Source organism: Salminus brasiliensis, chromosome 7, assembly GCF_030463535.1.
Source record: "Salminus brasiliensis chromosome 7, fSalBra1.hap2, whole genome shotgun sequence".
Taxonomy (NCBI): domain Eukaryota; kingdom Metazoa; phylum Chordata; class Actinopteri; order Characiformes; family Bryconidae; genus Salminus; species Salminus brasiliensis.
In genome coordinates, this window is record NC_132884.1 from 28,168,832 (window position 1) to 28,194,910 (window position 26,079).

At 37.8% G+C, this 26,079-nt stretch overlaps 2 protein-coding genes across 4 annotated transcripts in view; both read left to right on the forward strand.

Annotated features, from left to right (window-relative positions):
- gabrb3 (gamma-aminobutyric acid type A receptor subunit beta3) overlaps positions 1–5,511 on the forward strand; it is a 59,177-nt gene extending 53,666 nt beyond the window's left edge. Inside the window, exons 9-10 of one of the 3 annotated variants that reach the window (XM_072684399.1) lie at positions 1,388–1,441; positions 3,330–5,511. In XM_072684399.1, the coding sequence (XP_072540500.1) occupies positions 1,388–1,441; positions 3,330–3,680 (405 nt within the window). In that variant the 3' untranslated portion in view covers positions 3,681–5,511. Of the gene's footprint in view, positions 1–1,387; positions 1,469–3,329 lie in introns of all 3 variants that reach the window. The other 2 variants (XM_072684398.1, XM_072684400.1) reach the window with 2 other exon arrangements.
- A 14,226-nt stretch (positions 5,512–19,737) lies between these two features.
- Positions 19,738–21,580, forward strand: LOC140559730 (P2Y purinoceptor 1-like). The gene is made up of 2 exons (XM_072683333.1): positions 19,738–20,111; positions 21,109–21,580. The coding sequence occupies exons 1-2, from the start codon at positions 19,738–19,740 to the stop codon at positions 21,578–21,580; spliced, it is 846 nt and encodes a 281-aa protein (XP_072539434.1).
- Positions 21,581–26,079: the final 4,499 nt, after the last annotated feature.

Below are 26,079 nucleotides of genomic sequence, written 5' to 3' on the forward strand. Positions count from 1 at the left end.
AGAAAGATACAGATTTACTGTATGAAGGCTTTATTAATAACAGTTATGGCACTGCATGTATTGGTATAATCCCATGCCTATACTATGGTAGCATGCAAAACCTTTTAGAAAGAGACCCGATTGGCCCTGCAGTGAAAACAAAGCCATCATGTCCTCAGTAAGAATTAATATTTAATTGAAATGTAATGTACTTTTGTTTTCATATCCTGCTTTATTGTTGCTATTATTTGTTTATTATTAGCAATGACTCATAATTTTCAAAACAACCAGAGAAACTGTGCATACGCTATTACTGTGTGGTGGAGTGTGCTAAAGCATTCATAAAACATTCCATAAATGGTCAAATAAAACTATACATACATAAATATATACATAACTCTGTCATTAAGGGGTAAATACTTTATACTTTCAGTACCAAAGACTTCACTACACAGTATATCCGTTATATTGCAGTTTTACGTAGTATGTGATCACATAGTTCCAAAAACAAGAGCTAGTACAGAGCCTGACTTTAAAATGTTGTTTTTTGTTAAACTTGCCTAACAGCCAACATGCTGGAGTATGTCACATTATTAGTAATGGTACTGACATTTCTAAAGTACATCGAGATACTTTTGTCATAAAGCAGATTTTACAACAGGCAATGTCATGGCATGGCCTAATACCCGAAAAAAATCTGCATTACCTGACAGATATTATGTCAACCTGATAACAAAGCTGACAAAAGTCTTCACCTACTGAAATAAGCCTTTATAAATGCCTATGTCATGTCTTATAAAGTCTTAAAGTCAGTGTAATATAGCATTATGAACGCTTCCTTTCAGCAAGTAACCACATGAGCACAATCTGTGGTACCAAAATGACCACATTTAGGTGTTTTTTATGTCTATATAATTCTTATTAAAGCCTGTTTTAAAATCATGTAGTTTCTCTGTTAAAACGTCTGCAGTGATTACAGGAATAGAAACACACTCCCTGCTTCATTTGTCCATTTTTTTCCTTCTTCTTCTTCTATTTTTTTTTTTAATAAATCACATATTAAAGCTAATTTTCCCATTTTCTGATCTGATTTTAGAAGAAGGATACAAACATTTCAATAATAACCTATATAGACTGTCTTTATGGACTGAGCTGCTTGAACAAGCTTTCTCTTAAGACTTTATAGTTCCATTGTGAACATGGAGGTCGACATAAACACTACACACCACACATGTTCTCGTTAGTCAGTAATAGGTTTGGTTCAGAATGTCCCATTACAAAAGTGAATGAACTGATAGGGTGAATATTCCAGTCTGGCCAAAAGCAGGATTAGATTTCTAAGCTCCTGATATAATCAACTGAAGCTGAGACTCACATGAAGAGGAACTCTTTGTGTTTTTCCGGGCAGTCTGTTCAGGAGGGAGGGAATTGCAAGCCATCGTCTGTTAAACAGTCCAATCAGGTACAAGGCCACCGTCACTCACGAGGGGTGAGTGTGTGTGTTGCTGGCTGTTATCTCAGTATCTCTAACCTCCCTCTGAAACTTTGCCCGCTCGCCCTGCAAAGTTTTTACTCTGAAGCAGATGCGAGCTTAGAGCTTGCGTCTCAGCCATGCATTGTGTGCATTTGTGTAACAGTTCTGGTGCACTTTCTCTTCATTTTGCTGCTTCATGTCACTTTTTTTTGTCCCATTCGTGCATGTGAAGCTTCAGATGCTGTCCCGCTGGCAACTGGTCACCCAGAGCAACATGTTTAAACATCCTCAAATTAGTGTTCTCTATTGTTTCAATGCTCCTTACTTTGTATTACAGCAGCACTGGTCCACATCATTACTGAGCTGCTTTAGCTATAATTATGTTTCTACTAGAATCTTTTTCTGAATTATTTATTACTGCAGAGACTTCAGGGTAAAAGTAAATAAACAATGGATTTCTTCTAGACACATCCTTTGGGAAATCACCACAACATAGTGATTTTGTTCAGAAAAATGCTGATTACTTCAGTCTTTACCATCCAACTGCTAATCATATTGAAATAGAGGAAATCCTGGGGACCTGCTGCTATTATCAAATGTGTATTAAGGGGGATTCTCGCAGATTTATTAAATTGATTCTGCTTATTCCCATGTATTACATCATGTTAAACATGATTTAGATAACTTTTTTGGTACATATTCGTACTGTGGCCAGCATACACTACCATTCAAAGGTTTGAAATCACTGTTCTCAGTAATATAATACCAATGTAGCTGAAGCTAGATGTATAAAACTGGTGTAATATGGTTATGTGACCTTTCTGTAGAATGTTGAAATTGTTCTTGATTATTTTGTAGGTTTCAAATAGTTAAACAGACTGAAATTGCTGTTTTAGTTTGCAGTCAATGAAAGTGGTATAATATTTAGAATGAAGTTGTAATAAAGTGAATATCTGGAATACCAGTACAAAACGTGCAAACTTTCATGTAGTATAATTGATAAGAAATTATTATAAATGATAATAGAATATTAAATATTATTTATCATTTAATGTTGTCTTGTTGTTTAGTCAATCCTCATGGCTTCTTTTCTGCATGCCTTCTTTGCTACATGCAAAAGAAGATTTTCTGATACCGCTTTGATACACAGACATGGGATGAACTCTGAATCAGTAATTATAGAGGTATCAGAGGTATATTATAAGCCAATATTACCTAATCAACACAGACATATGACCACACATCATTATCTTTTTATTCACCTGTGACTTTGTGAAATATGTCACAACGTTAATTTTAAATGAACCTAATCTAAAACATAACTATCATGTTAGATCTGGTTCAGATTAAGGTAACCAAACTACACATAAACACACCCAAAAATACCTTCTGGTTTCTTCATGTTTTACTAAATGTAGTGTTTAAAAAACAATTGTTAAGTGAGACATGTGATTACAAGTAGTATAAACATTGGACCATCACAATTGTTGTAATTATAGTTAAAAAAAAATCATAATTTTTAAATATTATGTACAGGATTTGTATAAGGCTGTAAAAAGACACAGTGTTAAATAAACTAATATTTGAAAAAACTGAAACCTACTATGAATTGAAGTTTATAAAGCATATATAAGGTCATACCCTGTCATCTAGAAAAGCAACACTTACCTGCTGTAATTCTTTCTGTCTTACATTCCTACTCATCCCTACAACAGTGGTTGAAAATCTCTAATTCATAATCCACACATCCACAAAATCTACAAAAGGAGACTTTTGCAAATCATATCACTTGCTGATATGGTTTTGGATTTTACCATTCAACATTCCTTTTAAACAGAATCAATGATAAGGCATACTGACCTTACTCTGGTTGCAGGTGGACTCCCAAGGAAACATCCTTCTGACGACTCTGGAAATCCACAACGAGGTGGCTGGAAACGAGGTGACCACCAGTGTCAGCGAGGCCCGCAACTCCACTTCCATGGTGTTCGATAACTCAGGGATCCAGTACCGGAAGCAGAGTGGCCCGCGGCACGAGGCTACCCGCCACAGCGTGGACAGGAACGCGCAGCCCAAGAAAGCCAGGCTGCGCCGGCGCTCGTCACAGCTCAAAATCAAAATCCCTGACCTTACGGACGTTAACGCCATCGATCGATGGTCACGGATAATATTCCCCGCTGTTTTTTCCCTCTTCAATTTGATCTATTGGCTTTACTATGTGAATTAAGCCACAGATCTGGGTGTTTTTTTCCCTTTTGCAATTCCCTTTTCCATTTTAGAGGCAAAACCAGACTTTTTTCTCTTTTCAAAGGACGTATTTATTTGTACGCCGTTGTTGTGAGCGTGAGCTTTTTTTTGTACTTGCAAACCCTTGCTTTTCTGTGAAGGGTACCAATGGAAGACGATGTGCACTAAATGGGCTTTCTCGTTACACACACCTTCACATCCATACCTGCTTATATACACACAGATGCCCACAAACAGAATTTTATAAAAACTCTTTGTACAGAACTGCTGAAATTTTGAAGCGACAGGACTTCCACGTGATGCAATCGGACCCTTTTTAAACTTATACCAACCTGTTAAAACGGCGAGAGGAAACACCGAATTTGCTACAGACAACAAAGTTTCATGCCATTAAGCCTCTATCATTAGAGTACTGAGAACAAACAAGAAATGACCTTTGTATTAAAACCAGATAATAGAAATGCAATATACTGTATTTACAGTTGTGGTTTCACACGTTACAGCATTGGCTATTTTTCCATCAGCAGTTGTGTTCAACTTTAGGCGTTTACTGATGTGTATGAATGGACTTTTGTTTGTATATAGTTGTGTTATGACATGCTTTTGGGACATGATTTCCATCTGCCTTGGGTTGATATCGATCACTTTTCACGGACTTGGTGTGTAAGTGCTTCAGTACATGTAACTAAGTAATGCTCGTGCACTCATCACACTACGAATCATATAAAAGCATAACGACCAGTGTTGTGGAATGTTTCAATCAGGGCCTGCAAATGACTTCCATAATGCCAACATATGCATTATAGGGCAACATTATAGGTATCGTACATAGAATTTTGTTTCAAAGGTTCATTTCTGTCAGTAGTTGTATAGCATTTAGCATGTGTATTTTTTTTTAAGTGAGAGATTATGACTCAAGCATTTTTGATGAATGTTTGAGTCTAATAATATTAATGTAGGCCTTATGTAAGCTGTCGTATGGTCCATTGACTATGTTTGTTTGACCAAAAACTCTACCTGACCTTCTTTTTTCCATCAATGTTCATTTGAGCTGGATTGTAGACTGAAGGAATAGTGGTTTGATGTGCAGAGTGTACCCATAAGAAAACAAATTAATACAAACTTGTCTCAGGTTTTGCTCCAAGATATTCGCGACCCGCAATGCATTGCATTTCCATTATTGGCCATATGCATAAATCAGTATTATATTTGCTGCAATTCATTTGTATTATATGCTCATGTACTCCAAACATAATGACTGCACAGGCAGATTTTGTCTTCTTATTCCAATAGCATGATATTCTTTCTATCTAGAGGACTAAACTGATTGTATTCCATCTTGTTTTGGAGATCACTTTGCCACGAGTCATTCCAGTGACCACTAACCTTTGCTTCAGGGACCGATGACCTTGTTGTCTGGTGAGAGAATGATGTAATTTATAAAAACATGCTCACAAATGACCCAAATATGTTTATACTACCCCTTTTGAACTACTCGGTGTGTGCTGTCAACATGTCACATTAACAGACTGCTTTGCAGTTATGTTGTGTCAGTAGTTGCTCGTTATTACTTTGATTGCTCCTTTTCCTTCTACTCTATGTTGTAAATATATGGCAAAATATCCAGATTTGTGAGCTGTTGTTTTCTGGGTTTTATTTTTAACCTTGAGGTTCTGCTCTCTTCTGTTTCTCCACAAAACCACCAGATATCTATTATTGAAATGTGTCTGAATCAGTAAATATATGTGGGATGGATTTTTAGGCGATTCTGAGGACATTGGTTTTAAAAATAAACTTTACTCTTTCAAGTATTCAATTTTTCTTATTTTAAACTGCTGTGTGCAGGTCTGATATACAGTAAACTACAGAATATGCTCTGACAACCATTACATCCAAAACCAATCGCTGTCCGTTTAGAACTGAAAACTGACAAAAGGTGTTGATGAACATTAAACCCATCTCTGTTTAATTCTAAAAGTAGGAAGCAATTGGGTTTTTTATTGATTTATTATTATGGTTATAGGTTATCATAAGAAGAAACATGAGTACATATTAAACATTATGGAGCATTTGTTCCTTAAAAAACAGCTACAAAATGATTGCGATGCTTTCTTTGACTTTTAACAGGGAGAATAGCTTCTCTATCATTGCTCCTCCGGGCTCTATGTAAATTTAATGGAGTTGCATGACTGCATGCTCGCGAGAACTGAGGAATGCTGCAGTCTTATTTGTCTTTCACTTTCAGTGATGGTTCTGGAGCTCTCAGCTTGTCCAGAAATGCATGTGTAAAGTGTTTCCTTTAGTGGTGGCTCAAAGCAAGAAATCTGTTGAGAAATATACTGTAGCCCAGAAGCAGGAAACACCAATTCTTGCATAATGGAGCTTTAGTGCGAATTATTAATACATAGTGTGTGGCAAATTTATTACTTTACTACATGCCTTATTTAGCTCTTTATATTGAATCTGCTGTTAATGCTGTTTCATGTGGTAACACACCCCAAAAAGGTCGACTTCTGTACTAGATGTGGTTTACGAGCCCATTTACCACTCTGTTATTTTACAGCAGAATTCTTTTATTGTGGGTGTTTGAGGAAAAAAAGCTCTGTTTTAATTGGCCGATTCACAACACTGCAAAGGCTCACACAGGCTGCATAGTTGCATTGCCTAGCCTAGCTTAGTACAGCATCTTTAAACACTGTCAAAATAAATAAATAAGTAAATAAATAAATAAATAAATGTTAGCTTTTTAGCTTTGCTTCCATATTCCTCTGAAGTAGTCATTGGTTCTGTCTTGGTTATGTTGGATTTTCTTATGAATTAAGGAATAACAGTGTTTGAGGTTCCTGTTTTGTCACTTCCACTTACCAAACTCTTATTTACTACAATGTCAGGGTAAATACAGTTTTACATCCTAGAGCACATCATATTGTAAACCCTTTGCTTTCCCACAGAATTACCAAGTATGGCACTCTTCCTGCCAGTCTCATGCCTGAAGAAACTAAGAGTCTAATATCTCTGCCATTATTGCCTTCTTAGCAATGATTGCATACACATGCCATTATATAAATGACCAGCCTTACCCCCACGTTTCTCTTGAACTACTTCCAGCTTAGTCATGCACTAGATAGACATTATTAAGAATGGAGAAGATTATTTCTGAGGCCGTATTCCCCTAGCACATTTACTCAGTATGCTTCAAAAGATTAAAGGACTTTATGCACCCATGAGTGGTCAAGATGTTTCATAGAAATGATCTGACAATAACCATTTGGGGGGCATGAAGTGATTGGTTACATAAACACATAATTAAGGTCATTAGCGATGTTCCATGGCTCTTATTGTTTTTAATAGATGGGCTCAGGCGTAGTCTCTGGCTAATGAAATGGAGTGTGGACAGACGGAGGCTGAAAACGATTAGTGTTCAGAGCATGTTGATGTATATGCTTCAATCATGTGACCTTTCATGAGACAGGGTTGTTTTGATCAAAGAAAACTGAAGCAAAGGCTGCAATTCCATTTCCATAAAGGCCAAAAATTAAAAGATACATTGGGTCAACAACCGGAACCTAAATTGAAAACAAGAATTAAAATTATGCCAGAATTTAAATTTTATCTAAAGAATGAAAATCATTTGGTAAGAAAATAGAAAAAAGTCCAAAACAGTGATATTTTAGGCTGTTTTAAAAATATTGGCACTGTCACACAAAAGAAATCTTAATTTTTGCTGTTTTTAATTTTTGGCACAGTGTGAATCTGACAGTTGTTCTTGACATTGTGTCAGAATTTCATGATGGATGGACCTATAGAAGTGCTCCGAAATGACATGGAAAAAAAAACTTTTTACATTGACTTCCATTGAAAGTTAAGGAGATTTTTTCTTTGCAACCTTATTTTAAGGCCTATAAATATGTACTAATGGTGAATATGGTTGTCTTCGTCAATTTGTTTAGTTTACTTGGGGCAAGGGCTTCCTATACTCTGACTCCTTACCATGGAGGACTGTTAAGTTGACAGGTTTCAAACTCATGATCTCCTGTAATTTAGGCAGTTAGGCAGTGGCGCCACTGCAGCGATGTACATATCTGTGTCCAAGAAAGAACAGAACAGTAAATTTGCTGTGTTTTCACGTAACAGAATTTCACAGCCCTAGAGTAGCACAACAGCCTAACTGCTACTCAAACGTTCCATTGTCAAAAGCCTCCCAGTCTGGGGACATCATGAGATAGGATAAGTTCTAACTTACAGATGTAAATAAATAGTAAACAAATAGGGGGGGGGGGCACAGACCAAACATCTTACACAGTCAACCCCAAACACTCTCTTTGTAATCAGTTACCCTATCATTTTAAATTTGCCTAACTTTATTTTTCTTTCTTCGCAGTCAAGAGCAATCAGCCACGAGTGCAACTTCTTTTTTTGGTAGCCTAGTCCCTATGTCGAGTGTTTCCTCTTTATTAGACTTTTCATTTCTTTCCAGCGTGTTTGTGAAGAGATTGGTGAGCTTTGGTAAACGTTCTGTATTGGATTTCTTTCATTTCCTTTCTGTTTTGGACTCTGCTGTGATATCATTTCATGGTTGTCTTGAAGAGGCCAGGGTAAAACAGCTGTTTGAGTTAGAGGGCTGATCTCAGATCAGTTGCCTCTTTATTAATAGCAGTCACGGTCACAAAAAATGACTCCTTCTTCTGAGGTAGTATACATGCCAGTTAGCTAGCTAGTGTGTTTAGGCATCTGTGAGGTGCCCAAAAACAAAAACGTTCATACAGAAACACTTTATAGACAAAAGTATTGGGACACCTGATCATTCTTTGTTTCTTACATGCTCTTTGATTCTTGAATACTTTTACTTCAAGGATGTAAAAAAAAACTGTCTCTACTGTCCAGGAAAGGCTTTCTTCTAGATTGCTACTACTAGATCTACTAGATCCCCAACTGCCCATCTCATCCCATAAGTATTGGGTGGAGCAGCATCATTACAGAGAACACAGTTGTTGTAGTAGCAATCTCCACACTCCAATGCTGGAGGGCTTTATATCACTATATCCCTCTATACTGGCATTAGGAATGGAGCCAATAGGCTCATGTTTGTCTGCTAAAGAGAGTCCTATTCTATTGGCAATTCTTTTCTACAGGGACTAGACTAGCTGTGTGTGCATCTGCCCATTTGTGTCAGCAATAGGTGCAACTTACAGTAGCTGAATACATTCATTAGGAGGGGTGTCCACAAACATTTGCTCATTTAGCTCATTTAAAAATGCCCTGAACGTAGGTTCTCATGCTGTGGTTTGGAGATTTATGCTTACTGGTGTTGATATAAACTCAGGTGATGAACCATGTGTGTGCAAGTGTGTGTGTGTGTGTGTGTGTGTGTGTGTGTGTGTGTGTGTATGCATGTGCCAGAGTGTGCACATGTGCTTGTAATGTCCCCTAAGCGAGCTGAGACTAAGAGATGAAATCATCATCGCCCAAAGCCTGCAGCCACGACAGCAAGCACAGCGCGGACCATGCTGTGCTCCATTCAGCTGCACTCGGCCTTGTTTCCTGCCAAGGCTATGAGCCACCCCCCACTCCCAACACATGACATAAAGCTGTAGCAGCCAATGTGTTCTGCAACAGCGCGTGACCACAATTCAGTTTCTCAGCTCAGTTCAGCCGTAGTTCTTTCTGAGTCGGAACGGCTTCCGTGGCTCAATACTCACAACAGCACAAAACACAATCCGCTGCTTAAATCCACACAGCAAGGTCGAGCAACACAGGACCACCACAAACTGCCAGCAGAGGTGCAGACTTCTTCACCTTAGATTTGAACTGAGAAACACTGTCCTAACACATTCTATACAGAATGTAGCTTCAAAAATAAAGGCTATTTGCAGTAAGCATACATTATATGACCTAAAGTTTTGGGACGTCTGCTCATTATTTTTTTCCTACCAAATCAAGGGTTTTAAAAATCTAAAAATTCTGTCTCTACTTCATGGGACGCCTTTCTACAACATTTTGGAGCGTTGCTGTGAGGATTTGATTGCATTCAGCAACAAGAAGATGTTGGATGACCACTACACCACCTAATTTCCAGCTTATACCATCCGCATCCGTATCCGTATTGGATGGAGCTCCATTAATCCAGAGCACACAGTTCCACTGTTCCATTGGGCATGGTGCCGATAGGTTCATGTTTATCTGCTCCAGATAGTCATATGCTATTGGCAATACTTCTCAACAGGGACTAGACAAGCTGTGTATGTATGCATTTGCACATCTGGATCATCAATGGGTGCAACCCAAAGTAACTCAATGCATTCATTAGAAGATGTGTCCACAAACATTTGGACATATAGTATAGTTTTTAATAATGAAAGAATTATGCATGAATTAATTGTTTTGCTCTCTTGTTCTTTTAATTACACACACATGATCTAGGGTAAGTAGGTAACCCCTGCTGTATACTCTAACTTTAACCGTATTGAGATGAACTGTTATAGCTGAAATTAGTTCCTCCAATGTCTTTAACTGGTGAGAAACACAATGTCAGTGGTGTTATTTGAGGGGTACATGTATCAGTTATGGGTCTAAATAATCTCTTTGTGCCGGTTTTGAATCGGGTACTGAAAGCTTGTATTCAGTTTGTGTTGATGCATGCTTTTAATATCTAAACTGTCTGGATGACTTTGAAATGCCCCTTCTTAAATGAATATTAATGTTGGCTTTGCTATATTGCTAATATGTTGGCATGGAAGAAGCTGATTTGCCAGCAGAGTGCCCTCGCTCAGCCAGGCTCTCAGCTGAAGGGCACATAGTTTGGAATATTTCAAGTAAGTAAATTATGAGGCTCCAAATGATTGGGACCTGGGGAAATAAGCAATTGTGCTTGCTTTGAAAAAAAAAGATAATTCTTCTCTACAGGGAACGAACCACCACAAATTAGTTTGATTTAAGAAGAGCAATAGAATAGATTGGACCTTTAATAATAACAACAATAACAACAACAATAATAATAATAATAACAACATAATTGTATCAGTTACTCTAAATGAGCAACATTTTCCATCATATGTCCCATCATAGGCTTGTATCACTTATTTAGTCTTAACCAGCGTTAGTTTACACTGGATCGACCAGTAAGTACACAGCTTAGGTCTGCTTAAGTCTGCTGCCACAGGGCCCTCGAGGCCCGAGTTGCCCATCCTTGCCCTATGAAGTGCCTTAGTGTTAAGCTAGCATTGGTATAATTACATTTTATGGCATTTACAGTATACAGCTATAACTGCTATTCAGCTATGTTCCTCAATGTGTATGTTCTGCAGTGATTCCTTCAGTAAAAAACAAAAATGACAGTCTGTGACAGAATATTAGTCTGTTGCCACTTTTCTTTAGACGCTTTCCAGGAAGCCACAGCATAATTTTTTTAGGGTGATTTTTGTTGTTTATTTTTAACTGACTTTGCACTCCAATTCAACATGCATGCCCAAATGTGTGAATCTCCTAAGAGTGGTAAAATACTGTATAATAATTATTATGGCATTTCTGCTTATTGCTATTATTTATTTATTTATTTCTGTTGTTATCATTGTGGTAATAATAGTAATATTAGAAGCAGTAGTAGTTGTGGTGGTGATCATAGTGTTAGCAGTAGTTATGGTGGTGGTCATAGTGTTAGCAGTAGTTATGGTGGTGGTCATACTGTTAGCAGTAGTTATGGTGGTGGTAATAGTGTTGTTATCATTGTGGTAATAATAATAATATTAGAAGAAGTAGTAGTTGTGGTGGTGGTCATAGTGTTAGTAGTAGTAACAGAAGAAGTAGTAGTTGTGGTGGTGGTCATAGTGTTAGTAGTAGTAACAGAAGAAGTAGCAGTTGTGGTGGTGTTAATAGTGTTAGTAGTAGTAACAGAAGAAGTAGTAGTTGTGGTGGTGGTAATAGTGTTAGTAGTAGTTGATGATAGTGAGGTTAGTAGTAATGGCTGTGGTGTTGGTAGTAAATATTAGTTGTTGTGGTAGTAGTAGTGGTGCTAGTATAGTGGTGGTGGTGGTAATAGTATTGCTGTTGTTACAGCCTATTCATACAGAGTTATTAATGCATGCCAGAAACTAATTATCATGTGATTTATTCACTGGTGACAGTCCAAAATCTGCTGTCACTCTGACATGATCTGAAATCCCTGCATGAAGATTAATTTCCCTCATCAATATCTTACATCCATCCCTGATAGATATGTAATCCCCATATTTCACGCATTAATATCTTCGCTGTCATACGAGGTGAGTTTCTAAAAAACTTGAGGATAGTAAACTCACTGAATTCTGCACTGTTAAATATGGAACTTCACACAAAGAGCTCTTAAACTGATTTATTTCTTTAATTGTCTCTCATATTGTTTTCTTTTTATTTTTCTCAATACACTGTTTATTTTCTCCATTTTATCACTCTAATAAATTATCAGCCTGGGAGAAGGGTTAAGACAAGCGGTGAATTGGCCTCCATTATTCAAATGACTACATATTTACAGTAATTATGCAGATGACGGGTATTAATAACAAACACATGCACCCGCATACATGCACACATAAGGAGGAGGCTTGTAAGAGGTCATGTGAAAAACAATAGGCATGCATGTATACACACACACACACACACACACACACACACACACAGATTAATTAATTTTAGTTAAATGTGCTCTGACAGCTTCATGTAGTCAGGTATATCTAATTAAGAGGAAAAATGCAGGTGTAAGCAAAGTAATTTTTTTAATGAAGCCCAAGGGGCATCTGTTGATGTTGTTATTATTATTATTATTTTTTTTTCATATTCACCCCTCTCACCTCACTAATGGAAATATAAATTTAAATCTCAGAGGTGTAGATCCATCTTTTCAAAACTAACAGAATTCAGGCTTCTGGGCAGGAAGAGGTGCAGCTTCAGTCACTCTGCTTCCCTAAAGGCCCTGAAGGTTATCTCAGTGCAGTCCTTCATTGTAGTAATTGACGCTAATCCTGAAATCCATTTAAATTCAAATGAAAGCTCTTTGCTTCATTCAGTCACTTGTTCTTTTCATAGCAGATACAAGTTACAGAGAGGGAAAGACCTAGTTGGGCCCAGTTTCTCAAAGCATTTATAGTGTCAAGACAACCTTAACTGTCATTTAATGTATTATTGATGTAGGTGTGTCATTTTGATTACAAGCCCATTTTAACATGATTATTTTTTAGGCTGGGCTAATGGAGAAAAATAAAATGATAAGCTCTGCTTTTACTGTCTGATTTACGGCACTGCAGCAGCTCACAGGAGCCATACAGCGTAACATACATGGTATACCATAGCATAGCATCACTTAGCTCTATAAAAGGCTGGTAACGCATAGGCTCTCCAGGGGCCACCCATCTCGACTCCACTGCGTTTGCTCATCCTTGACACTGGGCCTGGAAGGGCTGCTCTGACATTTGGCTAAACATGCAGAGACACCATGTATTAAATAACCTTTTTAGCTCTCTTCCTCTCACTCTGATCTATGCAAGCAGAGCAAGTGCTCGAAGGGAAGGTATAGTGATGCTCTGAATGCTAATGCAGTGAAATCAAACACAGCTTAGAGACATCAGACCCCAACTCCAGTACCATAAGCTAAAGGTACACATGTACAGCACAAAGTGATGAGGTGTTGTGTGGTTTGCCACAGTCAGACAGCCCAACCACAGGTCAATGCCCTGAAGGTTTAGTGCCATAAGATGACATTTTCCTCCTTCTTAAGCGAGTTACGACAGTCCCAGGTTAGTCTAGGTGAACCATCAACCACAAATGTTGAGATGTTGGATAAACTTTACAGAACTCTGGCAAGCATCTCTACATCTACATAATGGGAAAATGTAGCACATTACTCAGTTAGAAAAAATACAGACAAATACAGTTTAGAGCATGCTATTTTTAGAATGTGTTATTACTGTATTTATTTTGTATGTCACACAGGAAGGGCTAATTAACTGTATTTTTTTCTTATGACTAATTAGTCTTTTGCAGTCTTTAGTTCAAGGTTGTAGCCCTGACATGAACACAGGGGGAAAATTTACCCAGCAGAGTGGGATTCAATAGCTTAAAGTTAATCTTTTTCTTATTAATATTAATAATTTGTAATATCTATAGGTTACTGTATTATTTATTTATAGTCAATATTTTATAACTTATAGTTAATTGTTCATTCATGCCTCATCTATTATAATGGATTAATAAAGCATTAAAACATAATTATATAACATAATTAGAGCTCCAGGTTATAGATGACAGGGTTAGGGGTTCGACATCCAGGCTTGGCAAGCTGCCACTGTTGGGCCCTTGAGCAAGGCCCTTTACCCTCTCTGCTCCCCTGGGTGGCTGTCCACCGCTCCAGGCATGTGTGCTCACTGTCCACTGTGTGTGTGATTGCTAGTGTGTATGTGTGTGTTCACTGCATGGGTGGGTTAAAGGCAGAGACCAATGTCCAACACAAATGGTGCACATAGTTGTCTTGTCTTGTCTATAATTAATGACATGTTTTAGAGTAAAATATAACATATTTCCACAATAACAGTTCCAGTGCAAAATGCTGTGTTGGTGTTAACGTTACCTTTTCATGCAAGTCAGAGGCGTTAGCTAGCTACAAAGGCTTTGCTGAAGTAAAGTGCTAGTATGGTAGTACAGTGTTACAATAATAATGGGAATAATGAGAACACTGACAGGTCCTATTATTGCACAAAGCTAGTCAGTGGAATATTTTAGATATTTTTTATATGGAGGGGGGGTGGGGCATTTTGAGCATATCTGAATATTGGGGGGTGGGGGGGCGTGCTTTAGTTTAATGGTTCCCAATCCCAGTCCAGATAATAATACGCAGATTTGACCACCTTCACATTTATAAAAGGCTTTGATGAACTAAAGAAGGCATTTTAGTGCAGAACACCAATAAGCTCAGACGCCTCTTCTTTAAGTTAAACGTTTAGACACCTACACCTCGTTCATAAAGCCATGGTGCCTCTTGTGTTTTTTTTTTTGGTGAACAAAGATGTACAGTTTGTCACGTCTAGGCATCGTAAGCAAGCTCTGTTTCAAACTGTGTAATCCTCATAAGAGGACATTCCGTGTCATTTGGATGAGTAATGTACTGCTAAACGGAAATGAAATCTTCGTTTTTATGCAAAGTGCAAATCCTTTTTGACTGCCTAATAGGTTTTACGCCTGAACAGAAATCTTATTATAGTGTCATTTTCATATTCATCTCCTACTTAAACTTTTTTTCCTCACATATCCAGACCTTTCATGTCATGGCCTTCTCAAGTTTTCTCTAAGGGCTTTGTTAGAGGTTTTACACGTACAATGCAGTAATAACTGACTGGTGTTCATCTGCATCTTACCACCAGCAAAAAATATCAACTAAAAAAAAGAGACTTTTCATGTTTCCAGGTTCCATTGAAACAAAAATCCTTAGGGGCAAATCCACCAACTGTTCAACATGTCTGAATAATTCAGTCACTAAGATGTAAACAATGTCATTCGGAATGGTTTGGTATAAAATAGTTTATAACAGAGAAACTTACAGACTCGGATTTCTTAACAGCGGTGGTGATGGGAACCAGGTGTCACAATGTCTACAACTAATACAGATGTTGTATTTGACATTATTATTTATCATATATGATTACCAGTGGACCTACACATCTTCTGAGTTTTATATTGTCACTGTCTCACATATAAGTCAATGTCAAGTCAAGATTATTATATTTTAAGATTATTACTTTTATTATTTATCATATGTCCTATTTATTTATTCAGAAGTCATTTTGGAGCACCTCTATTGGTCCATTCATCAGAGAGGTTTGACAAAATATGAAGACCAACTTGATGACAGCAGTTTAGATTTAGCAACCATTAGCAGTTTAGCAACAATTTAGAATGTTGGTTTGCTAGTTCAGCCTATGCCTTCAGCTTAAAAAATGAGATTTGGGACAAGACTGAACGAGAGGAGGGAAGAGTGTTGGTCTGGAGTCTGGGTGGATTCTGCTTTGAGGAAGGAAGCCACCCCCCCCCCCCAATAAGTGGACCTAGAAATGATAGATGACAGATAGATGTTAAAATGGAGGTGACAATATGGTGGAGGGTTGTGCAGACGTGCAGGTAGAGATGGAATTTACAGGACATTAGATTCGGGAGGGGCGGCGTTAGGCAATGTCAAAATTTTACTAATAGTAAAAGAGGGTTAACATTTTTCACATTTCCACCATGAATGATTATCACAAGCAAAAAATCAGCTCATCAACAATATATTTAAACTATTTACTATTCAAACACAAACGGCTGTTTTATTTTTATTTTGCTGATTAACTTACTTACTGTACTGGATACTGTAACAATATCTATTATCTATCTATTATTATTTTTGCTTTATTAGAGTAAATCAGCCAAACCAATCTTAGGCAGTAGAAGTGGATAATATGTCATTTCATTCTTTTATCCTTTTATCCTTATGTATTGTGATATACGCTTTGGAAGTGTATGGTGGCTATCATCAGCACTCACAGTGCTACACTGCTCTTCTGTTTAATTCTAAAATGCATAATTATCCTGATTAATTGGGCAGCACATTTAAAAAACAACCCTCCTTAATTAAACAATTAATATAGAAATTATATATATTTTATATTATTATATAATATTTATTTATTTTATTTTTTTTTTTTAATTGCACTATTTAAAACACCAAATTATTTTGTGAAATGTAACAGTTTTGTTACATTTAGGTCCTCTCCACAGGGATTCACACACAAATTATTTCCCTTCTCTTGGAATTAAGCAAAGCTTTTTCTTTTTTTTTTTATGGTACTATTTAAGAATTGTGCAAATTATGTATTGTGCACTGTATTGTGCAAATGATTTTTTAAAATGTAACATTTTTGTCATACTGCCACTTCACTATGTCTAAGTAGATAATGCTTACCAAGCTTATCAAAGGCAGAAAGCTCAATAGGGAAACCTTGTTCATTCATCAAGAATTGAGCGTCAGACTCTTTTACATGAATCTGTTTTTTTAAGTTGAAAGTTTTGTCTGTACAGATAAATATCCATGTCAATCATATCTAAATCTAGTTTGCCTTACATTTTATAACCTACAGTTTTAATCCCCCCAGAGGAGAATGTAATATCACTGACTAACATGTATTATTAAGAAGGTGAGAATGGAAGGTATTACAGTGCTTTATGTTCGGCACTGTAAGGTCTCATGTTGCAAACATATGTCCAATCTATCTTTCAGTCAACTTGACAGAGTGATTGATTAGAGTCGTGGCAAGTGTCATGAGATGAATAATTACAGCATACATGATTAATTAAAGCGCACTATCAGCCGTTAGCCCCACAGCCACATGGAAGACTTGAAAGGTCCAAATCTATAATTAGTTCATTTGGAGGAAAACAGAAAGATGAGTGTGCAAACAAGCCTCACTGCTTCCTTAAACAGAATCATTGTTTTTCGTTACAGTGCTGTATCAATTTGTGCAGTAATTGGCAGTGTAAATTAGAGATGTGATGTAATGCTGAGAGGGAAGGTCCTCTCCACAGGGATTCGCATGCAAATTATTTCCCTTCTCTTGGAATTAAGCAGAGCTTGGCTGCTGAATATATCATGCCGAGGCATAGTTTTCCATGGGGGTTGTGTAAAAATTGAGACGTTCTTGCAGGTACAAATAATCCACATACTGTACCTGTGTTAGTAGTTCATATAGTTTCAGTGTAAAACAACTGCAGTCCCACTGCCTCTTAAGAGTTAACAGCGCAGGGCTGGAATTAATGAGTGCATGCTTTACAGCTGCTCACTCAGAGAGAAACACAGCAATGTTAGCTTGCCTTTTCACTTCACATGCTTTTAATTAATAGGCGGTCACATGTGAAACAGTCCCTGCCACGTAAATTATTGCAAAGTCAATAGCTAATTAAGAAAGGTTTGATCATGTGCAGTAAAGCTAGAAATGTGTCCTCTGACTTTTAAACACTGCAGCCAAAAGTGATGAAACTGTTAAAGTTCTTTTTATATCTTTTTTATTCAGTGTTTACATTAAAAGTCATTCATATGCTCAGCTTAAAAGTTTTAGCTCACGTCAGCCTTATGCATAGGAAATCGTCGCTGTAATATAAATTCCCTGTATGTTCAAAATGGACTTTCAATGGCACACCTTTCAATGGAAGATGGCATTTCTATTAGTCCATTCATCATGACACAATGTCAAGAACATCTGTCAGATTAACAGTATGTCAAACAAGAATAACCTGGCAAGCCTAGTTTTACCTTGGCTGTATAGTATCTTAACATTTTAACAATGGGAAGTTTGGGACCAAAATACCTCCTCTTTATTGTGATATGGGTTCTGTAGCACTTCTGAAGACTAAAGCAATGGTAGCGGTGATGGACTTGGCCGGTGGTGAGGCAGAGGCTGGCGCAGTAGCACTGTTAATGCCGTGATAGCAATGCCAACAAAACAGCAGCAATGCTAATGGATAAGAGGCGGATGGACAGTGCTGTAACGATGCTGGGCGAGGCTGGCGACTTTCATAGTAGCAATGCTAATGCTAACCATAGCTGGAGAGGCTAACCAACCAATCAGTGGCCTATTTTAGGCCGTACAAGGCTTTGGCATGGCAGCGACAAAGTGCTATACAAATGACAAGATATTTGCTGGGAGGGATAAAGCCCCAGCATTGAGGTGTGGAGCAGTGGATCTGTGTTCTCTGGAATGATGGTGCTCCATCCAATACTTTTGGAATGAGCTGGCAAGTCCAACATCCAAAAAGCCAACATCCTGACCTACCTAGCATTCTTGGTGCTTAATGCAATCCAAAATCTAGTAGAAAGCCTTTCCTGGACATTGGAGACAATTATTTCAACAAAAGCAGGATAAACTCTTTTTAATAACTTTTTGGTTTTGATTTTGGAAGAAACAATGAATGAATGAGCAAGTGTCATAATACTTTTATCCATATAGCATATAAACCCCAGAGGACATGATTCACTTGTAGGTTTGAGTAGTAAATAAAATGGCTGTGTTTTAGTTGAAGACTGATGACCCCTGGTTCCAATCACCACTACTGTAAAAAAAAAAAAACAAAAAAAAAACAGAGAAGCCCACTCTGAATAACTCTGTTTACATCTTAGCCTCGCAGTTATGTACAGTGAAATTTTCGTTCAGCTGGCTGTTCCTCAGATGACTACCAGAAACAGTTTCTCTGTAAGATCTTACATGAGATTTACTCATTTCAGCCTTGCATCACCTGTTTACTCAAAGTCTTCTCGTCTACCAGTGATTGCGTCACTGGTATCGAACTGTACCCATCCCCTCTCATTATGGTGCATCTTTACCAAAACATCTGCTAGTTTAACACTGTAGCACATCCTCCTCACCCCAACGTTGACCAATCAGACCACAGAACCAACACTGGCCACCATTGCTTGAAAAGGGACTACACTGATTGGCTGTCGCCTCCCAAAGGGATCTGCTTATATTAGGGTGCCTTAGATGAGTGGGAGCTAAACTGGAGAAGTTTAGGGGTCAAAGTTTGGGTAGGGTGTAGAAAAGCTACTGGTGGAATAAGACGCACAAGACGACTTCTAGGGCGAGTATTTTCTCGGGTGTTGTTGGGTGAGTCCTCAGCATAATGTTTTGTTAAGCTGTAATGAAATCATTTCATGGAAATACTGTCTTTAATGAGTCAAGATTATCTTACAATAATTTATAGTGATTGTCAAAGAACGACAAGCTGAACCTTCATGCCACAGTTCTAGGTACAGCATATTCAAATATTAGTCTTAGGCCTTATTATTTTGTAATGCCTATAAATTATGTATTGTCTGATATGTAAGTCAGGAATTGTGAAAATTGTGAAAAACTAAGTTTAAAAGGCTTACTAAAAACAGCTAAATCTATTTGTTTAATGTAGATTGCCTTTGCATCATAGATTCATCTCTAAAGGATTATTATCCCTAACTAGATGGTTTCTTTTTTAGGCTTTTCCATTATCTCGATAAAATGAGCAACATATCTGAACTCATGGCAAATGCTACTGTTTGGCATCCTCCTCTATGGTACCAGTATAACGAGTGTGCAGCGGCTCCTTACGCATTCATCTTCTACTATGGGGTGAAAGTTCTGAACCTGGCCATAGGTTTCCCCACCAATGTGCTGGTGATGTCTCAGATAGCCAAGCGTAAAAGTGATGGCTCCACATCCGACATATTCATCTTTAACCTGGCTGGGCTGGACGCCTTCTTTTGCCTCATGACACTTGTGGATTTGATCAACCGCCTCTACCTGAACGATTACAGGATTTGGTACATCCAGCGCTTTGCTTATGGAGTCAAAGACATGACACCACTTTTCCTCACTTGCATCTGCTTGGACAGGTAGGATGATGGGTGCATAAATACTGTAGTTTTAATAGTGAAGCACTGTTCCTTCATTTCTATTTGTGAGAATCATTCCACACATAATATATCAATATGTCACAATATGATTTATTTGTGATATGTATGACAATATTAGTATATTTGTTTCACTTAATACCCATGTGTAAGTTATGTAATGTATGTTCTGTCAATGGTGGTAAAATAGTGACAACTCTAACTACCTGTCCTCTATGAATGGCTTTTTAAAAGTATATTTTACTATGGTAAAACAATGTCTCGTTCTACTAGTGTTGAATGATCACCACCCCACTTCATCCTCAACTCCCTAACTCACCCCAAAAGTATTGGATGGAGAACCATCATTCAAAAGAACAGAGCTCAATGCTGGGGGCCTTTATACTCTAGAGAGTCCTGTTCTATTGACAATATGTCTTTCTCTACAGGGACTAGACAAGCTGTGTGTGTGCATTTGCACATCTGTGTCAGCAATGGGTGCAACTTAAAGTAGCTGAATGCATTTATTACAAGGGGCATCCACAAACATTTGTAAATATAAAGTAAAATAACGTCTGGTGATGTGATGCTTTTAGAGGCATTCAACTCTTTGGATGTCTGGTTGCATTTACCACCACTGTGAACATGTGCAGAGGTGGGGCATAGTGAGGAGTGGGTGGAGTAAAAACAAGCCAGTTATAGAGTTCTAGATTGAATGTGGTGGTGTCAACTGTGGGAGGACCCCTGCCCACCACTATGTAATAGAGTGGAAAATGCAAATTTTTCCATAATTTTTTGAAGTTACAGCAGAACTAAAGTTTTGACCTCTAGGTGGCGCTATAGCCAGGTTTGGAACAGCAAAAGCATAGTTTACAGGTATAAAATGGCTTGTAACAGAATGCAACAAGGACCATGCATGTGGAAATGTGATGTTCTCTGATTCCCCTGTCTATCAGAGATACACATGTCTCATAGTTAAAATATTCCTTATCCATGACAGGTACGTCGCTGTGGTCCACCCCATCGTGTTCACAGGCATCCGTGACAACCGCATCCGAACAGGCGTCTCAGTGGTGGTCTGGGGCCTGGTCCTGGCCTACTCGCTGACCAAAAGCATTGTGGGAGTAATGAGCGTGAATGAGGTGTTCAGCGGCCTCATTCTGTCCGCCTTCTTCCTCATGGTCTTCTGCAATCTGTCCATCATCTGGGTGCTGCGCAAAAGTGTGGCAGGCAAAGAGGTCATGAACCCCGTGAAGAAGAAAGCCTTTAAGATGGTCATCATCGTACTGGCCATCATTGTGGTCAACTACCTGCCGCCTGTGGCCCTGATGCCCTTTGCCTCCACCTTCACATTCACAGACTTTTGGTGTAAGGTCAGCATCTCCGTCTTCTCCATCATGGACCTGAGCTGTACCATCGAGCCGCTGCTCCACATCAGCAAGATGGAGAAAGTGGCCTGTTGCTTGTTTTAAGCTTAAAATGAAAAGCATCCTGTATAGCCATTGCACAGCTGTAAAACTTAAGCCTTTAAATGTAGCATTTAACCCATTTCATGGCAGGGAATACCTACACACTAGGGACAAAGGGGTGCTACCAAGGAGTTTGGGCTCTAAAACTAGATAAGGGTATTTTCTGAGTAAACAGTGAAGCACTTTTGTAAGTCACTCTGGATAAGTGGATCTGCTAAATGCCTTAAATGTAAATGAGCCAAAAATGTCCAATTATTGAGAAAATATTGATCATACATATTGGTTCCTTATGTTATTAACTGTAGTTGTAAAATCTTTGAACGTTTTCACACTGTCAAGCTTTTTGGATAAGCTTAACACGGCCAGGAAATACTACAATATACTACAATATACTACTACAATAGTTTCAACTTTCTTGCTTTGAATGTGCTGTAGGCTCTGCTATGCACTAGGTTGCTTAGGTTAAACAGGTCACCAGACAAGTAACAGAGCAGAGTGAGGAACAACATAGAACATGGATATTTTATATACTTTAGCATGTGATTATGATTTTGATCATATTACGTCCTATTTTCACTGGTAGTTCTATTTCTCAAGAATCCTATTATGCATCAAAAGTAACTTTTAGTAAACAGGTGCTTTTAGAAAACTAGTGAGAGAAGTTGAAAACCTCCCAACTAAAATTAAAAGCGTTTTTTGGGACAAGTTTCTATGCATATATTTATTTATACAAATGTATTTATGCACACATTTAAGCAGATATATTTCTATTTTACTGGGCAGATGTTTACTGATATTTCTGAAAAATAAAATTGCTACATTTGAAAAAGTTTTTCAAACTTTTCACTTTTCTTATCCTACTTTGTTTTTTTACAAAATAAACCTGGCTGTACATAAAGCAGGGTTGATTTTTCCTATTCTACTGCAGTAATAAGAATTTTAAAAGGTTTAAAGGTGAAGTAGTGTTGGTTTTCTGCAGTTTCATTAAAATGTTTAATGTTTCAAGATTAATTCAGGGTGCAAAAGTGTTGAATAATCAGTATCAGATTGATCAGATTTTAACATTGATTTAACAGCTATTCAATGACTGGTTGCTATCTAGGATAGCTTTGCTTTAGCACTGTAATAAGAACATTATCAACATGCATCCTTGTGGGGTGCTTTTGAGTTCACCTACTGATGTGTAGTTAGCTCAGGTCTGAGATACTCTAGTGTGTTTTTGTGGGAGCAGAGAGGAGAGACGGTAAAGGCTAGTCGGCTAGGAACCATGCTTCCCAGGTTTTTTCCTCACTTGCTGAGTTTGAGCTCCCTTTCTGCGAACATTGGCACAGGAAAAGCTTCAGTCCTGCGGCGTGGTTCACATAGCAACCCATTTTTCAGAAATTAGCTTAGAGTCTGATGGTGATGTGCATATTGACTAAAACTGAGTCTTCAAAAAAACAATTGTAAAATTTACTTTAGAGGATCTCTACATTTCTGCATTATTTTACCTCTGGTTGGCCTCTAATATGGTACTGTTTGGAAGCAGTATTTAAAGCATGAATTTAAAACAGTTTGGGAATTGTTTATGCAAGAATTAAAGATCAAATGCACTATAGATGGCATGTAAATAACATAGATTTCATTTTTATTATGTTGATATTTGCTGTAGTTTCACCATGAGATGAAATATACACTATGCTATATTTAACACAGTCTCTTTTAACAATTCATGTTTGTTTTGATCTATAAATTTCAATTGACAGGATTCAGGTTGGGAAACTCATCTGGTGCATGAAATTGTTTTCAACACAGACAGGTGTTGAATTAATTGTGTATACATCAAATTGTGTTGTGTCCCCCTCTCCCCTCCACTGTTCTATAGCAGAGGAGAGGAGAGCAGTGTACAATACATATCTGTTTGATTGCTTTACAGTTGAAAATTCACAGATGCTGTTGCTGTGGTCACAAGAGGGATTTATCAACAACACATTCAAACAGAATAAAACAGTCCTTGCTCTTGTTTAAAATAAAAGCTGCACTCAGAGTGGCTAACAGAAAGAAACCTCACTGTTCTCCTCATTCAACATCCAAACAAAAACTGGACCATCAAATTCTGCAGAATGTAGGAGAAGAATTGTCTGGCACATAAGGGTGTCCTAAGCCCAGCAGTCTTCCTCCAAGTGTCCACTGTGGTGACATCAACAACATAAAATCAGATTCATTTAGTCCAGGCAGTTTACAGTATGTGCAGTAGCAGGTTAGATTATTATATTGATCATACTGAGTATGCTACTTTTTAAAATTCTGTTAGACACTTAGACCTTGCTTGAGTTATTCACTTTCATAACAACATTACTGTTATAATCCACATGAGTTTCATTGGGCCTAAAGTAGAACCCTGCAGCGCTCCACAAAACATGCTAAACCAAACAGTTACCAAATAATTCTGCATTCAGATTAATAGCTAAACAATAAATCTAGGCTTCAGGGGGTTATTGAGCTTATATACAAAGGTTCAGTCTAGTTAAGCATGACTGAGCTCAGTAATAAGTCATAACTCTTTGGTTAATAAACCAATGCATTTTAACTCACATCTGAACAGCTTCTTTTACATGGTGTTTGCTCAGACAGCTCTTAACAAACAGCTAAACAAAGATAAACAGATAAACAAAGGCTATGCCTCTCAAATTAAAGTAGCTCTCAGGAATCACTAGCTCATGAGTATCAGGAGAGTTCATGAAATGACTTGTATATTCTATGCTTTATTTAATGTTACTATATGTGTTATGTTTTCTTTTATTGATGAACAGATGTTTTAGTGCATTACTGGTCTGAGCTTCTTCAAAGCTCTAACTCCAGCTCTAACTATAGTTATGCAGTGAGCAACATTTATTTTATTTATTTTAATGTTTCTATTTATTTTATATATTACAAATGTACAGTAAAACCACCAACACAGTTCTGCTATTTACAATAAAATAAATAAATACAATATATTTTCATTAATATATTATTTTAAGTTTTATTTTAGCCAAATAAATGTTTAAAACGAAGCAAAAAGTAAAATAAAATAAAATTTTCCTCATTTCAAATTACAGTATGCACCACTGTCCCTTTAGCCTGTTCAGCTGATTGAGTGTTCTGTTTGTGCTTTCACCTCACTGGACGTTATGCTATTTTAACTGAACTTGCTGGTACATTTTGGCTTTGGAAATGTTTTTCAGGCTTCAAAGAACAAAGAGCTGAATTATGAAACCGCTCAGAGGGCGACGGGGTTTCCACCTTGTTTATATGGTTTCACATGAAGCCTTCACACACTAAAAGCCCAGAAAGGTTTCTTTCTTTTAAAGAGTGTGCAGGTTGGTCCACTAGGTTCCAGTGGTGCACATGGTGGGTCAGGAGAGAAGGCTGAGTAGCAGCGATAAGGACAGAGCTGTCCGAGCCTGCTGTGAAGCATGGGCTTTGCTACAGTGCACTTGCAGAGCAGATGTGCTCCATCAGGACCTGATCTGGTGGACAGGACGCAAGGCAGCCATGATGAATGGGCTTTGGAGCGTCAGGCAGCAGGTAGGTGTGATAATGATGGAGGACATTCAGAATACACTGTTAGCCAGTGTGACTAAAGTAACGCATTGCCAATAGCACAGGGCAGTCTGGAGCAGCTGCACATGAGCCTAATCTTGCCATACCCAATAGCAATAATCAGTATTGGATAGGATCATCCAGCATTGGGTATTCAGGGATGCCTGTGCTATTTAGATTCATATTGGTCTAAGGAGACTTTGTGGTTCTGTTACTGTGAGGGTCAAATATGTTCTGATTCCTTTGTTATCAAGCTAAATGCTGGTAATACAGCGAAGAAGGAGCAGTGGGTTCCCAGGGGACGAAGAATTGCGAAGGCCTCCAAATGTCAAGTCCTGTCCGAGGCCTTCAAGTCTCCAGTCCTGCTGAAGATATTTATAATATATTCTAGTTACACTGTTAATCTACCATTTTTGATAATGATTTATTATTATATTATTATATTCTTAACATCAAGGTATGTTTACAGAAACAAAGGACCTTCTTCTGTGACGTCTATAGCATAGCTCAGTAATTGACAAACACTTTACCCTGTTTTGTTCATTTTACACATGTATCTGCAACAAAAATAGTTATCATTGATACATTTTTGAACACCAGTAAACATAAGTTTGTTCTAATAGTAGAGTCCCACTCTTAGACAGAGTGGGTATGATTTCTAAAACTGTAATGATATTCAGGGGTCTTCTCTATTAGAATCTCTTCCTCATAACACTCATCTCACCCTGAAGGAAGAATTGACAAATGTTTATAGAAAAATGTGCTAACAGATGCCTGCATAAATCACAATGATGAAAACTTATGATGAGGGGTGAATTACGACTGTTTATGCAAACCTTGGCATGAATTTGTGAGGCCATCAAAGTTATTTGGGGTCTGTCTGACAGCTCTCACCATAGGTTTAATCAAAATGTAAATCAACACATTACGCAGATAAT